The sequence below is a fragment of the Ranitomeya imitator genome, chromosome 1 (genome assembly GCF_032444005.1).
Source record: "Ranitomeya imitator isolate aRanImi1 chromosome 1, aRanImi1.pri, whole genome shotgun sequence".
In the NCBI taxonomy this organism is placed as follows: Eukaryota; Metazoa; Chordata; class Amphibia; order Anura; family Dendrobatidae; genus Ranitomeya; species Ranitomeya imitator.
Window position 1 is genome coordinate 1,104,465,225 of NC_091282.1, and position 17,540 is coordinate 1,104,482,764.

Here is a 17,540-nt window from a genome sequence, read left to right on the forward strand (position 1 = left end):
CTTAGTGGACTCAACTCGCAGCCTGATGTTACGGGCGGAGAGCCACACTAAGTCGCCAGGAGCAAAGACCGGAGCGGGGCGCCGGTGTGTATCAGCCGAAACCCTCATTCTCTCCTTGGAGGCCCGAATGGCATCCTGTGTGCGGTCCCAGATGTCACGTGCCTCCACCGCCCAGTCTGCCACCCTAGAATCGGTGGATGACACGGGCATGGGCACAGGGACACGCGGATGCTGGCCGTAATTAAGGAGAAAAGGAGTCTGACCAGTGGAATCGGCTACGGCGTTGTTCAAGGCAAATTCCGCCCAAGGTAGCAAAGATGCCCAGTCATCAGCAGAGACGAAATGTCGCAAATATGTCACCAGAGTCTGGTTGGTTCTCTCCACCAACCCATTCGTCTCGGGATGGTATGCAGAGGAGAGGTTTAACTCTATGCTGAGTAAACGGCAGAGCTCTCTCCAAAACCGAGACGCGAACTGCGGACCCCGATCGCTGACAATCTTATCAGGCATACCATGCAATCGGAAAACGTGCTTAATGAACAACACCGCCAAGGCCCGTGCAGAGGGTAACCAAGGAAGCGGCACCAAATGCACCATCTTAGAGAAATGGTCGGTGACAACCCAAATAATGGAGCAGCCACGCGACTTGGGTAAGCCCACCACAAAGTCCATCCCGAGCATCTCCCAGGGCCTGTCTGCCACCGGTAGAGGGTAAAGCAACCCAGCAGGCCGTTGCCGAGGAGACCGATTCTGGGCGCAAGAAACGCACGCCTGAATATAGTCCCTGACATCTCGGGCCATATGCGGCCACCAGTATGTTCTCGCCAAAAGCTCAGATGTCCTCTTGGTCCCAAAATGCCCACCCACTCTGGAGGAGTGAGCCCAAGAGAGAACCTCCAGTCGCAAGTTAGCTGGTACGAAAGTCTTGCCCAGGGGCACAGACTCTAGCGAAACCGGAGCTACAGTTCTCAGGCTCTCAGAAGGGACAATAAGCCGAGGCTCCTCCTCCTCCTCCGATGACACTACGGAGCGGGAGAGAGCATCAGCACGGACGTTCTTCTCCCCGGAGTGGAAATGGAGAGTAAAATGAAACCGGGAGAAGAACAGGGACCATCTAGCCTGGCGAGAATTCAGCCGCTGGGCCGTTTGTAGATATACTAAGTTCTTGTGGTCAGTGAAGACTTGGAAGGGAAAGCGAGCTCCCTCCAAGAGATGTCTCCACTCAGAAAAAGCCAACTTCATGGCTAGTAACTCCCTGTCCCCGATGGAATAATTCCTCTCCGCTGGTGTGAAGGTCTTGGAGAAGAAGAAGCAAGGATGCTTCCGACCTTGAGCATCCTTTTGGAAAAGGACTGCTCCAGCACCAACGGATGAGGCATCCACCTCCAAGATAAATGGTTTATCAACATCGGCGCGATGTAGGATGGGAGCGCTAGCGAAGTGTGACTTGATCGAGAAAAAGGCTTTGGAGACCTCCTCTGACCACAACTTGGGATTTGCTCCCTTCTTGGTGAGGGCAACCAAGGGAGCTACCAAAGTTGAGAAGTGTGGAATGAACTGGCGATAGTAATTAATGAACCCCATAAAGCGCTGCACCGCTTTAAGAGAATGGGGTTCCTGCCAGTCCATTACAGCCTGTAGCTTGGCAGGATCCATAGCCAAACCCTCGGCAGAGATGATATAACCAAGGAAAGGCAAGGACTCCTGCTCAAACACACACTTCTCCAACTTGGCGTAGAGGGAGTTTGCCCGTAAGAGGTCGAAGACTTTGCGAACATCTCTCTGATGGGAGTCAATATCTGGAGAGAAGATGAGAATATCATCCAGATAGACTACAACCGAGGTGGTGAGCATATCCCGGAAGATGTCGTTCACAAAGTCTTGGAAAACGGCTGGGGCATTACAGAGCCCGAAGGGCATCACCAGATATTCATAGTGCCCATCCCTGGTGTTAAAAGCCGTCTTCCATTCATCCCCCTCACGGATGCGAATCAGGTTGTAAGCACCCCGCAGATCTAACTTAGTAAATATCCTCGCTCCCCGTAGCCTATCAAACAGCTCAGATATCAGGGGTAATGGGTACTTGTTCTTAACGGTGATGGCATTAAGACCCCTGTAGTCTATGCATGGACGTAAGTCTCCAGTCTTCTTCTGTACGAAGAAGAACCCAGACCCTGCCGGTGACACTGACTTCCTAATGAATCCTCTTGCCAGATTCTCTTGGATGTACTAAGACATTGCCTCCGTCTCCGGAAGAGATAACGGATAGACTCGACCCCGGGGAGGCTCAGCACCAGGCAAGAGGTCAATAGGACAGTCATAGGGGCGGTGAGGCGGAAGGGTCTCCGCAGCTCTTTTGGAGAACATGTCTGCATAGGGCCAATAGTGCTTGGGGAGAGAGGAAAGATCTGTGGGTACCTGTGTAGTAGCAACCTGAACGCACTCCCTCTGACATCTACCCTCACAGGATTTACTCCATCTCAAAATTCTCCCAGAGGACCACTCAATATGAGGAGAATGGTAGCGAAGCCATGGTATCCCCAACAGGACTTCATCAATTCCCTCAGGAATGACTAATAGGGAGATTATCTCCTGATGTGATGGAGACACAGAAAGCGTGAAAGGAATGGTTTGGTGGGTAATCTGTGAGGGTAGTGTTGACCCATTTACCACTCGAACGGTTACAGGCTTGGCGAGCATCACCAAGGGTATTGCGTGACGCTGGGCAAAAGAGGAAGACATAAAATTACCCTCTGCCCCAGAATCCACGCATAGCTCGACCATAAGAGTGGATGGGCCTATGGTAATTGTCCCCTTGAAGGACAACTTTGAGGCAAACGTCGCCGTGTCTAGTGTACCTCCTCCAACTGCCACTAGACGCTGACGTTTCCCCGACCGCTGAGGACCCTTGGAGGCAAGATGTCCTGACTGCTGGCAAACATGACGGACCCTATGTGCACGGGCGGACTGAGATTTGGATCCCGCTCGTGTCACTTCTAAGGCCTCATGTGACTCAGATGCCTGGATTGGAGATTCCAAAGGTTTGGCGAAGGTGGGAGCCAGCCGAAACCTCTGCCTACACTGGGCTCGCTCTAACCTCCGCTCGTTAAAACGGAGGTCAATACGAGTAGAGACAGTTATTAACTCCTCCAGTGTGGCAGGAATCTCCCTAGTGGCCAGAGCGTCCTTAACGTGATCAGCCAGGCCCCTCCAAAATATGGGGATAAGGGCTTTATCCGACCACTCCAGCTCAGAAGCTAAAGTACGGAAGCGGACGGAAAAATGGCTGACCAAGGACTCACCCTGAGTTAATGCCAGTAGTTGGAGCGCTGTGTCATGGGTGACTTGAGGTCCTAAAAAGACCTTTTTCAGAGTGCTCAGAAACAACGGAGCACTCTGCACCACATGATCATCACGCTCCCACAGCGGCGTAGCCCACTCCAACGCCCTGTCCGACAAGAGAGAGACAATAATCCCACCTTAGCCCGCTCTTTAGGAAAACGTGCAGCCAGGAGCTCGAGGTGGATAGAGCACTGACTCACGAATCCCCTACAAGTTTTGCAATCTCCAGAAAATTTTTCTGGCAATGGGAGGCGAGATAATGTCGGAACAGGGGTGGCAGTGGACAAGGTTGCTGCAGCCACGCTAGCAGCCTGTACAGCAACTGCGGTAACATCCACAGCTGAGGTTGAGCTCTCGAGAGCCGACAACCTACCCTCCAGCTGCTGGATATACCGCCAAGATTGCTGAATGTCCGCCATTTACTAGCCAGACCTTGGCGCTAGTATTATGTTAAGGACCGGCGGAACGCACCAAGTATAGATGATATGAAACTAGGTGCGTTCGCAGTCCGAGGTCCACCGTGCAGGTAAAGACCCTGCTGCTATTAAGACGGACTATATGGCGGTACTAAGTATACACACATGGGTTAACTTCACCCTGCGTGAAGGAAGCGATCCTGTTGCGTCACAGGACCGCAGTACCGCACATAGAGTGCGAGCAAGAAGTCAGCGAACTCAACCCCTACTCAGGATTGAAGTCCGATTAGACACTTGCTGGCACAACACCGCAACTGGGTGTGTAAGGAAACTAATAAATAGAATATAAAGGCACGAGAGTGCGTGCGGTGCCGCACTGACGGACGCCACTAACCACCCAGGCTTGGGTAAGGAAAGCGCAGAGGAAGCGCACGGCGCCGTACTGGCGGACACAGCAACTGGACGCTGTGATGTGTGTTACGTGCAGATGGCTAGTCGGGCGCTAGATAGCTACCATCATCCGCGAGCAGTCAACAACACTAGGGAGGGATACTTAGGAGCTTTCATCCATCGACATACATCCATCTACACACACACATTATCAAGACAATACTAGCGCATGGCCGTGCGGTCATGCGCAGTTTATATAGTTGCAGCACAGGAAGCAGCTACAGAAGTTTTGCCCTTTCAGGACCTGCCAAGAGGACCAATGGGATGTGCTGCAGTGCCTGAGCATGTGACCCTCGATCTCCAACGGGAGATCTTGTCCCAGAGAAGCCCGCTCGCCGCAGATCAGTGCAGGGTACAACAGGAGAGCCAGAAAAGGCAGCAGTAACCCCCTGCACAGAATCAGTCCCAGCAAGACACTGGGAGCGGCGCCTCCGCTGAGCAGAGCCCACTGCGGCCGAAGCAGAATGGGAGACCGCAGCAGACACGGATCGAGATTCCCCCTGTGCAGCAGAGGAAACTCGACTCCTAACATGTACTTGCAACAGTGGGAATCAGCACTAATACCCAATATCCAGGTCTAAACTGTGTCAGCCTTGCTGACCTATTGTAGACTCTTGCCTTGGCCTCTTGTGCCTGAAAGAGGCTCTCTTTCACAATAGGTCTCACCTTTGCAATCCTTTCATGCATCTGGGCCACATGCTCTATGATGTTCCTGTGGGGTGTAACCTCGGCTTCCCCAGTATCCTTTGCAATATACAGAAGCCCTCGAGGGTGCCGGATGTACAGTAGTTCAAATGGAGAAAACCCCGTAGAGGCCTGTGGAACTTCACTAATGGAAAATAGCAGATACGGGAGTAGGTAATCCCAGTCTTGGCCATCCTTCTCCACAACCTTCTTGAGCATTAACTTCAGGGTTTTGTTGAACCACTCCACCAGGCCGTCCATCTGCGGATGGTACATCAATACACCAATGTGCTAGGTTGCGTATCTATAAGGCCTTACACAACTCTTTCATCACTTTAGACCAGTGTTTCCCAGACTCCAGTCCTTATGAACCCCAACAGGTCATGTTTTCAGGATTTCCATAGTGCTGCACAAGTGAGAGAACTCCTGATACTTCCATCACCTGTGCAATACTAAGGAAATCCTAAAAATATGAACTGATGGGGTCCGTGAGGACTGGAGTTTGGGAAACACTGCTTTAGACATTAAAAGAAATTCCTCGGTCCATTAAGATCTCCTTTGACAGGCTCATCGAGGAAAAAATATGGACTTGCTCTCAGGCTATACTCCTGGAGGAGGAGTTTCCCAGTGGTAGTACCTCCGGGTACTGTTGTTGCGTTGTCTGTGATCACCAGGAAATATTGCTGCCCACTGGTGAACTTAACCAGGGGTCCGACAAGATCCATGGGAATGCGGTCAAATGGGACTTCTATAATAGGTAATGGAACCAGGGGACTACAGAAGTGAGAGACTTGGGTTGCTGTCTCATCCTAGTCACCAGCAAAAACACACAGGGGGAACTCATTGACCTCTAACTGCGATGGGGACTCTGAGGTTGAACCTGCTCTTATCTGAGTAAATTGGAACCGCCGTCTTTTGCCTTAAGTCCAAGAATAAGTTAAAGTCACAACCTTAACATAACATAACATATAAGTACAGACAATACCACACAAAAATAACAAAAACATACAATAAATAATTATATAAAACAGTCCCAACATATGGGAAAAAGAGGAGGTCAACCAGTACACCGACAAGGAGGGCACACACCTGTAGTATGATCTGGGTAAAAGATCTCATGCATATGACTAGTATATCACAGCGGAGGAGCGTACTCAAAAAAGGCCAATATATCCAGGCACCTATCATGCCATATCCTTTCAAACTCTACATATCACTGCAAGTCATGCATAACTTACCCATGGTAGATCAGAGCGCCTGTGTGACCTCCACAGCACCCCTGACGCGCGTTTCGCACTGTTGCTTTCTCAAAGGGAGTGGCGTGAGTGCCTAGCTAATCCCTGCACTATTTATAGACCACCGGATGTTTCAGTAAGTACGGCGCATGCGCACCTCCAAAATATACCGAACAAATAGTCCAATCCCCATAAGCGTCATTGTGCGGCGCGTGTGTGGGCGGAAATCCGCCGGTACCAGTGTACATCCGCGTCGCACACATCAAGGACGCAATGAGGATAGAGCAACGACGGGTTAGTGGAGAAGCGCATGCGCACTATGAACATCCAGATGGTCAGCAGAGCGATCCTCCCAACCCGGAAGTGTGTAAACCCAGGTGAAGGAGCATCACATCTGCGTACTAAGAAGGTCCGGTCTTAAAGGGGATGTCACGGTGGCTGCGTTCCGGTCCGTGGCCCTGGGCGCCCAATTAAAGGGAAAGGTCTTTAAGAGGATTTGTAATGTCTATGTTCGTGATGCCACCTGTGGTTTTCGGTCAGTAGGGACCGACGCTGCTTAAAGGGGTCCTCTGGGGTGATGTTATGCAGCAAGATGGTGATGTTTCCCACAGGTGAAGCGGGGTCCCCAGGGCTCCCAAGGTGTATGGCACAGATGGTGTGGTGGATGGTAAAGTAAAGAACCAGAGCACAGGTTTGCAGTCTTACCTGGTTTATTGATGGTAGCAGTCAGCCTCAGTCCAGGGTACCAAGTGAAGGGGTAGCTGTGGTCCGGCCAGCTTGGAGGCAATAGAGGGTCCCTCTCCCAGGTGAGGTCTGTAAGCCTTTCCTATTTGCGCTAGTTGGTGAGGTCCCTGCTGTTTGTAGCTTGCTGGCAAGGTCCCCTCTCTCCTGTCCTGAGAAAGATATCTGTATGATAGGCAGTGCAAGCCATTTTATAGGGTCTCTATCATGACTCGCGCTCTCAGATAACTGCTTCACCTCAGACTTGGTGTGGGCAATTAACATACAGTCCTATGCCCTCCGGTTCTGCCGTGCATCCTGGAGAACAACACGATCTCGGGCTCCCGGTACCCGGTTTCTGTGCTCTGGCTCTGAGGGTGTCCAGCTGCCGTTCCCCTCTGAGCCCCTTCTCTTCCACTGTGCTCCTTTCCTCTCAAGCTCCTCTGCATTCCAACCATTCAGGTTTACTTCCTTCCCTGGAGCTGCAGCTCAATCCTGGTTGCCAGCTCCGCTGTCTGCTCTCACAGACTTCCTTCTCTCTTCAGTGTCTCTCATCAACTGCCTAGCTCCTCCTCCAGACCAGAACACATATAGCTGGGGGACGCTCCCCTGAATCTGGGTTCAGAGCTCCCCCTTCTGGCCTGGATTCAGAATGTGTTGCCTTACCTGGTAAAGAGAATCCCCCTTGCCTCCAAGCATGATATCACCCTCCCCGAAGGGAAGGCAATATCACTGTAGCAACCGGTTACCTGGGGTGTTACACATGCATGAAGAAACTAGTCGCATGCATTGCTCAGGTGTGATTTTGTCCTATTCTTCCACACAAACACTCTTCTCATTCTGAAACTTCCATGGGCTCCTTCAATGACCTTTGAAATTTAGTTTCTTCCATAATAATAATAATAATAATAATTTTATTTATATAGCGCCTTCCATAGATTTGGCTGGAATATTCTTGCAGATTAATTTTCTTTCTCTGAAGCCAGTTTTCTTGGCTGTGTGTTTGGGATCATTGTCTTGATGAAATGGCCACCGTCATTTAATCATCACCATCCTAGTAGATGGCAGCAGATTTTTATCAAGAATGTCTCGGTACATTTGTCCGTTCATCTTTCCTTCAATGATATGAAGTTTGCCAGTGCCGTATACTGAAAAACAGCCCCACACCATGATGTTCCCACCTCCAAACTTCACTGTTGGTATGATGTTTTGGGGTGATATGCAGTGTCTTTTGGCCTCCAAACATGGTGTGCATTATGGCATCCAAAGAGTTCAATTCTGAGCGTGCATACAGGCCAGTGCATTACTTATTGTTTTCTTTGAAACAATTATACCTGCTGATTCCAGGTCTTTCTGTGGCTTTCGACAGTTGGTTCTTGGTTCTTGAACAATTCTTCTTATTACTCTTTTCACTACACTGTTTGAAATCTTGCAGGGAGCACCTGGTCAAGGCCAGTTTTTGGTGAAATGATGTTCTTTCCATTTCCAGATTTCCATTTTCCTAGTGTGGTCCTATACATAAATTACCCACAAGGTCATGTAGCCTCCCCAAGGCCCACACTAAGGTACTGCCCTTGTTAGGGCAGCAGCAATGCAGGGGCATGGCACAGAGTGGCAAAACTACAAAGTAAACTCCCAGCCTTTATATTTATTTTCACTTTTCATCTATACCCCGTTGTTGGATATGAAGGGAAAGATACAATTCATCCCATGCTAAAGTCATATTTCTATATCTGGGAAGAAGAAAATTCTATATGGATGAGACCATACCAGTTTTTTATCTTGAGCACAGTTGGTTTTGAGCACTTGCACTTTATGATTGTTTGGCTGTCTATTTATGCATTGTGGCTGGAAGTCTTTTTATTGGATATATTAAAAGTTATATTTTAATTTCTATACCTACCCTGCTGTATTTTTTAAACTAAAATAATAAAAGGGGTTTCTCCCTTCCCATTAAATTTCTTCCCTGACTGCAGTTTGCTATTTTAAAAAATCACGTTGTACTAACCTTTCCTAGGTTAAACCAGCAAGTCTCCACCGCTGTTCCCAGTGTCTGGTATGGGCCTTTACAGATTGGCTGCTGTGCTCTCTACGTTATGTTAGTGCCACAATCAATGTCAGACAATGTGAACAGGGCAGAGACTCCCCGTTGTAACCTGAGAAAGGTGAGAACAGCGCGGTTTTGATTTTTTATAGCAAACTGAAGCCAGAGAAAAAAATTCAATTACAATCCATTTAAATAAACAATCCCTTTAAATAAACAATTCTATGTACATATTTTTATTAAATGTAATATATGTAATATATTAATATCCTCACCTACAGCTGCTTTCTTTGGTGCCCAGCGCCGTTCTGCTTCACGCTTGAGTGACATCACCACAATTTCGACTAGCCGGCTCACCCTATACTCTAAGCATGAGCCGGAAGTCTCTTTTACAATGAAAGCCTATGGTGCCTTCATAGGTTTAAATTGTAAATGCCACTTTGGCTCATGAATATCGCAGTGTGACCCCGCCAGTCTGCAGAGGTGTGACCTCAATTAGAAGAAAAGAAAAATGGCGCTGGACACCGGAGAGAGCAGCTTACACTTACACTGCATTGCATGCACATATACACACATTTAATTAGAAAATATACATGGGAGTGTTGCTTTACGTTGGCCCCTATTAAGTACAGGAGGGGAAAGCTAACCCTATGGGATAACGTCCCACACTTAATAATACAGTCATTTAAAAATTCCTAAAAAAATAATTGTTGAAATGAATTGCGTCAAATCTATTTAAACATATATTCCTATTAATAAATTAAGTCCATTTGCACTGTCTGGAAGTCAAGAAATGAAATTCATGACTGAACAGTCAGAGATTTGTACCAGAATTTGTATCTGCCTTACGCAAATTGTCTCTTCAGAGAGGAAGAGGACTAGAACTCTAGTGCCACCTATTGGAAGTAGCAATCCTAACAATCAATGTCGACCCTTTAACGAGCCTTGTCACATGACTTAGGATAATAGCCAAACCAGAATCTCAATTTGCAGACACTGTGTTTCGGGGTACTGCCCCTCGTCAGTGCAAAGTGGAGATCTGGCTTGGCTGATTGAGAGGCGTCTGACCGGGATCCAAGAAGTATCTTTTCTCCTTGCGGAGAGTGACATGATAAGCATGTCGAGGTGAGGAGACTTAAAGCCGCAATGCTCCTCTGGGAAATATGCAAATTGTCTCTTCAGAGAGGAAGAGGACTAGAACTCTAGTGCCACCTATTGGAAGTAGCAATCCTACTGACAAGGCTCGTTAAAGGGTCGACATTGACTGTTAGGATTGCTACTTCCAATAGGTGGCACTAGCTACCTGTCTCCAGGATGTCTCCAGTCTACCTGCGGCTTCCAGTACCTCTGCTACCTGTTTCCTGTGTGCTTCATCTGCCTGATGCACCAATTTCCATAACCCGTGTGACCACCTGCATCTTGGGCTTTGACAATCCATCTCTAGAGTGAGCCGAACAATTACACAACACAACCATTAAAAATAAACAGAAAAATGTTTCTTGGCAAGAATATTGAGACAACATAGCAAGTGTGGAGTGTGCCACAATATTGTCTGTGAGGAGAAAATCATATACAGTATAGTATATAGGATATGCTGTAGCAGATATACCATTGGTGCAACCTGTGCAGTGGTACAGGGGCCACTAACGCCTTCAAACCAGGACATAACGGGGTGCATTATGATGAGCTGTTGGACTGCAAAGGGCCCTGACACTGATCCTGCAAAAGGGCCACTCTTTTTGTTTTTGTTCCCCATAAATATATGTCATGAGATTTCAGTCAGTGGGGGAACATACTAGTGGCATGTATGTCCGTGTCTTATTATGATTGTCACTTGATAGAATAATTCATAGGAAAGAAATGTGGCGCACTCCTCGGTCCAGACATAAAACTTGAGCTTTATTGGAACATCTTACAAAGAAAGGCGGGCGGGAGAAAACGTGTTGGGGAATGAAGGACAATAATAATAATAATAATAATACCTGCTCTCTATTGCTGCTCGGAATTCCTGTTGGCTTATTACATTTCTCTTGAATTTATCAATTTTCCTAAAAAGAAGAAATTAACAAATTATTAATCATGACATGCTACATTATGTAGATTTAGCTTACAGTCCTCATTTTTGGAATATCTGTCCTTCTGATTACACATTTTTCCCAAAAAAATTCCTCTCTATCAATAATACAGATAGATAATAGATATAGATGAGAGGGTAAACCTGCACACCAGGGGTCCCATGTGGCCTTCACCCGGGTGGTCACATGTGGCCTGTGATAATGGTTTGTGGAGCTTTCAACCGAGAGTACAAAGGCATGTATATCTGTGTCCTAATAGAGAGGCACATCATTGTGAAGTGTAGGGGTGCTGTCATTAGATGGTGGCTCCGTTCTCCTGCCTCCCTTGCTAGAACATAGTTATCAGTGAAGAAAGATACATGTAAATACCCTCTTTGCTTTAATTCACCTTTTATGTGGAACGCCCACCAGGGCCCACCAGGGCCGTGGGGTACTCGGTAACGGGTCCGGTACTTAAAGGGAAGTGTCACGGTGGCGGCGACCTGGTCCGTGGCCCTGGGCGCCTATGTTAAGGGAAAAGTCTTTAACCCCTTCATGACCATGGGATTTTTCATTTTTCCGTGTTCGTTTTTCACTCCCCTCCTTCCCAGAGCCATAACTTTTTAATTTTTCCGTCAATTTGGCCATGTGAGGGCTTATTTTTTGCGGAACGAGTTGTACTTTTGAACAACATCATTGGTTTTAGCATGTCGTGTACTAAAAAACGGGAAAAAAATTCCAAGTGCGGTGAAATTGCAAAAAAAGTGCAATCCCACACTTGTTTTTTGTTTGGCTTTTTTGCTAGGTTCACTAAATGCTAAAACTGACCTGCCATTATGATTCTCCAGGTCAGTATGAGTTCATAGACACCTAACATCACTAAGTTATTTTTTAACTAAGTGGTGAAAAAAAATTCCAAACTTTGCTAAAAAAAAAAAAAAAAAAAAATTGCGCCATTTTCCGATACTCGTAGCGTCTCCATTTTTAGTGACCTGGGGTCGGTTGAGGGCTTATTTTTTGCGTGCCGAGATGACGTTTTTAATGATAGCATTTCAGTGCAGATACGTTCTTTTGATCGCCCGTTATTGCATTTTAATGCAATGTCGCGGCGACCAAAAAAACGTAATTCTGGTGTTTCGAATTTTTTTCCCGCTACGCTGTTTAGCGATCAGGTTAATGCTTTTTTTTATTTGATAGATCGGGCGATTCTGAGCGCGGCGATACCAAATATGTGTAGATTTGATTTTTTTATTGATTTATTTTGATTGGGGCGAAAGGGGGGTGATTTAAACTTTTATATTTTTTTTATTTTTTTCACATTTTTTTCAACTTTTTTTTTTACTTTTGCCATGCTTCAATAGCCTCCATGGGAGGCTAGAAGCAGGCACAACGCGATCGGCTCTGCTACATAGCAGCGATCTGCTGATCGTTGCTATGTAGCAGAAATGCAGGTGTGCTGTGAGCGCCGACCACAGGGTGGCGCTCACAGCCACCGGCAATCAGTAACCATAGAGGTCTCTAGGACCTCTATGGTTACCATCCAGACGCATCGCCGACCCCCGATCATGTGACGGGGGTCGGCGATGACATCATTTCCGGCCGCCCGGCCAGAAGCGGTAGTTAAATGCCGCTTTCTGCGTTTGACAGCGGCATTTAACTAGTTAATAGGTGCGGGCAGATCGCGATTCTGCCCGCGCCTATTACGGGCACATGTCAGCTGTTCAAAACAGCTGACATGTCCCGGCTTTGGTGCGGGCTCACCGCGGAGCCCTGCATCAAAGCAGGGGATCTGACCTTGGACGTACTATCCCGTCCAAGGTCAGATAGGGGTTAAAGAAGCTATGAATAAAGTTTGTGTTCGTGACGCCACCTGTGGTTCTCAGTCAGAGGTGACCGACGCAGCGTAAAGGTGTCCACTGGGGTGATATTATGCCAGCTAAGATGGTATGGCTTCCCACAGGTGAAGCTGGTTCCCCAGGGCTCCCGCTGTATAGATAAAGATAGTGGGTGGTGTAGCAAGAAACTGAGGACACAGGTTTGCAGTCTTTTTACCTGGCATACTGATGAATTCAGGCAGCCACAGTCCAGGGTACCCGATCACAGGTACAGGTAGGATCCGGCCGACTTGGAAGCGAGTTCAGAGTCCCATTTACCAGGTGGAGTTAGAAGCCTTCCCTCTAGCGCTGCGGTGTAGTTCCTTGCTGCACTAGGCTTCTCACAAGGTCCTCACGTGTTCTCTCTGTCCTCCTTGTAGGTAGGACACTAACCCATATGACAGGTGGCTCGAGCCTTTTTACAGGGTCTCTATCATGACGCGAGCTCTATGCACCACAGTGTGTCCAGGTGTCAGGGCGGACAGGGGACTTGTAATCCAACTGTCCTGCCGGTTTCTGCTGTGAGCCGTGGAGTCCCTCACAACCTCAGTCTTCCAGCTACCGATGTCTGTGCTCTGTAGTGAGGTAGCCCAATTGCAGCTATTCTCCCCAGTTCTCACTCTCCTGTGCTTCACTTCTCCTATACGCTCTCAACAATCTGTTCAGCTTTCTCTTTCTCTCTTTCTAGGAGCTGCAGCAATTCTCGTGGCTGCACGGCCCCTCTACTCCCTTCTCCTCTGTCTCTCTGACAGGAACTGACTGAACTTTCCCTCCAGACCAGAGTATATATAGGGGAGCCACCTACAAGCAGGATCAGAGCTCCCCCTTCTGACCTGGAGTGTCAACATGTTGCATACTTGCTTTTACCCGATAAAGAAGATCCTTCCTCGCTTCCAAGCGTGACATCACTCTCCCCGTGAGGAACGCAATGCCACTGTAACAACCAGGAACCTGGGTGTTACATATGTCATAGGGAAGAAGTTGGCATGCAGCTGGCACCACTGGTGAGACAAATGTGTGGCTGACCCTGCTATCAGCATCATTGTGTTACCGGAACTGTTATTTCTGCACTATGGGGTTCTACCATGTTCTGTTTTAAATTGGAGTTCTTAGGGGACTTTGGGGTTCTACATGCAGCAACCCAACCATCTAGCTGTTTGCAGGTCTCGCCATGCCCAAAAGTAAACTGTTTAAGGAGCCGGAACATCACAACTCCTTATAATGTGTTGTGGCCATTTTTGGGTACTTCAAATCATGCTCCTATTCACTTCATTGGGAGATTAGCCGCAATATCCAACAAGGGCTAATACACAGTGTGCAGAGAAACGTTGACCCAGCTCCATACATTATGTTTCATTTTGTCCACTGCGGGAGCTGCAAAAAGCTAAACGTTGTCATGCACCCCCATCCCTTAGTCTGTTTATAAAGAATGATTTTTTTAAAGGGATATTTTTTAGCAGAGACATTTATGGCACATCCCTGATTGCCCCTTTGGCACTCCATAGGGGAGACGTTATGGGTGACTGGTGACAACATGTGCATGCTGCTCTCTCCAATGTAGTTTATGAGAATTGCAAAAGGTCAACTGTTTCTGTGTTTTATCAATAGGAAGGAATCTCTAAAGTGAAACTATCATTTCTTGGATATTGATGTTATATGATGTTGACTGTTATGATACGGTGGTCTAGGAGCAACATGGAACGAGCTCTGAAGGAAGTGGTAACTGTACTGACGGCAGTCCCTAATCTCAACACAACACTAAAAGTAGCCGTGGAATGCTCCTAACTCTCCCTAGGCATCTCGTCACAGCCTAAGAGCTAACTACCCCTAAAGATAGAAGCAGGAAAGCTATCTTGCCTCAGAGAAAATCCCCAAAGGATAGATTAGCCCCCCACAAATAATGACTGTGAGTGGAGAGGGAAAAGACATACACAGAATGAAACCAGGATGAGCACAGGAGGCCAGTCTAACTAAATAGATAGGACAGGATGGAATACTGTGCGGTCAGTATAAAACACTACAAAAATCCACGCAGAGTTTACAAAAAATCTCCACACCTGACTAAAGGTATGGAGGGCAAATCTGCCTCCCAGAGCTTCCAGCAAGACAGAATTAATTCACACTGATAAGCTGGACAAACATAGAAAGCACAGAATGGATAAGTCCACAATCTATGGACAGAAAAGGGCAAGCAAAAACTTAGCTTAGCTGAACTGGTCAGGATAACAGGGAACTCCAAAGAGATGTGAATCCAACCAGGAACCATTTACAAGTGGCACTGGCTGAAGATAGAGCCAGACTTAAATAGCCGAGCAGAAGAGACGATAAGTGAAGGCAGCTGATGACAGCTAACTCCAAGGAGCAGCCATACCACTAGAAACCACAAGAGGGAGCCGAAGAGCAGAACTCACAAAAGTGCCACTTACAACCACCGGAGGGAGCCCAAGAGTGGAATTCACAACAGTTGACATTCAATAAATCTCCAATATAATGATACCTCTTTAAACTACCACTCTGGCATTTTTTTTATTTCACGTCCGGAGTGGTATCATTAATGTCTGTTCCCTGCCCTTAGTAAAATAGTGACCAGCTGCCATCATCTGTTCTGTTCCACCATTTTGTGACCGTAGCTCCTGATTAGACGAAGGTCAAAGGTCACGGTCAGAAGTAGAAGAGAAAGAGAGAGAGACAAGAACTGAACTTTGGAATAAAGTTCGGGTCGGGTACCAGAACCTGAACTTCCACTGGTCCGTTCATCCGTAGTCACAAGATCCCAAAACACACGTGGTCACAAATGTTGGTACCCCTCGTTTAATGACAGAAAAATCCACAATGGTCAGAGAAATAACTTGAATCTGACAAAAGTAATAATAAATAAAAGATCTATGAAAATAAACAAAAGAAAGTCAGACATTGCTTTTCATCCATGCTTCCACAGAATAAAAAAAAAATAAAACTCGTGAAATAGGCCTGGACAGAAATGATGGTATCCTTAACTTAATATTTTGTTGCACAACCTTTTGAGGCAGTCACTGCAATCAAACGATTCCTGTAACTGTCAATGAGACTTCTGCTCCTCTCGACAGGTATTTTGTCCCACTCCTCAAGAGCAAACTGCTCCAGTTGTCTCGTGTTTGAAGGTTGCCTTCTCCAGACGGCATGTTTCAGCTCCTTTCAAAGAGGATTTAGGTCAGGGCTCATAGAAGGCCACTTCAGAATAGTCCAATGTTTTCCTCTAAGCCATTCTTTGGTGTTTTTAGCTGTATGTTTTGGGTCATTATCCTGTTGCAAGACCCATAACCTGTGACTGAGACAAAGCTTTCTGACACTGGGCAGCACATTTCTCTCTAGAATCCCTTGATAGTCTTGAGATTTCATTGCACCCTGTGCAGATTATACACACACTGTGCCAGATGCAGCAAAGCAGCCCCAAAACATAACAGAGCCTCCTCCATGTTTCACAGTAGGGACAGTGTTCTTTTCTAGATATGCTTCATTTTTCTGTCTGTGAACATAGAGCTGATGTGCATTGCCAAAAAGTTATTTTTGTCTCATCTGTCCATAGGACATTCTCCCAGAAGCTTTGTGGCTTGTCAACATATAGTTTGGCAAATTCCAGTCTGGCTTTTTTATGATTTTTTCAACAATTGTGTCCTCCTTGGTTGTTTCCCATGAAGTCCACTTTGGCTCATACAATGACGGATGGTGCGATCTGACACTGATGTTCCTTGAGCTTCAAGTTCACCTTTAATCTGTTTAGAGGTTTTTCTGGGCTCTTTTGTTACCATTCTTATCCGTCTCTCTGATTTGTCATTAATTTTCCTCCTGCGGCCACATCCAGGGAGGTTGGCTACAGTCCCATGGATCTTACATTTCTGAATAATATGTGCAACTGCAGTCACAGGAACATCAAGCTGCTTTGAGATGGTCTTATAACTTTTACATTTACCATGTTTGTCTATAATTTTCTTTCTAATCTCCTAAGACAACTCTTCACTTCCTCTGGTCCATGTTGAGTGTGATACACACCATGTCACCAAACAGCACAATGAGTATCTGTAGCCCTATATACAGGCCCACTCACTGACTCCAAGATTGTAGACACCTGTGATGCCAGTTAGTGGACACACCTTGATTTAACACATCCCTTTTGTCACATTATTTTCAGGGGTATTTACCATAATTTCTGACCAGGCCTATTTCATGAAATTTATGTTTTTTAAAATTCTGTGGAAGCATTGTTGAAAAGCAATGTCTGACTTTCATAATAATAATAATAATAATAATAATTTTATTTATATAGCGCCAACATATTCCGCAGCGCTTTACAAATTATAGAGGGGACTTGTACAGACAATAAACATTACAGCATAACAGAAATACAGTTCAAAACAGATACCAGGAGGAGTGAGGGCCCTGCTCGCAAGCTTACAAACTATGGGGAAAAGGGGAGACACGAGAGGTGGATGGTAACAATTGCTTTAGTTATTCGGACCAGCCATAGTGTAAGGCTCAGGTGTTCATGTAAAGCTGCATGAACCAGTTATCTGCCTAAGTATGTAACAGTACAGACACAGAGGGCTAATACTGCATAAAGTGTATGAGAACATGATGCGAGGAACCTTTTTTTTTTTTTTTTTTTTTTTATTATAAATAGGCCACACAGGGATCGTTAGGTTAATGCATTGAGGTGGTAGGCCAGTCTGAACAAATGAGTTTTT

General features: G+C 46.6%; 1 protein-coding gene across 1 annotated transcript in view; it reads right to left on the reverse strand.

The window, feature by feature from the left end:
- Positions 1–17,540, reverse strand: part of LOC138656944 (EF-hand calcium-binding domain-containing protein 6-like) — a 303,716-nt gene that overhangs the window by 183,223 nt on the left and 102,953 nt on the right. The window contains exon 12 of the mRNA XM_069744319.1: positions 10,874–10,939. Within this exon, the coding sequence (XP_069600420.1) occupies positions 10,874–10,939 (66 nt within the window). The remainder of the gene's footprint in view (positions 1–10,873; positions 10,940–17,540) is intronic.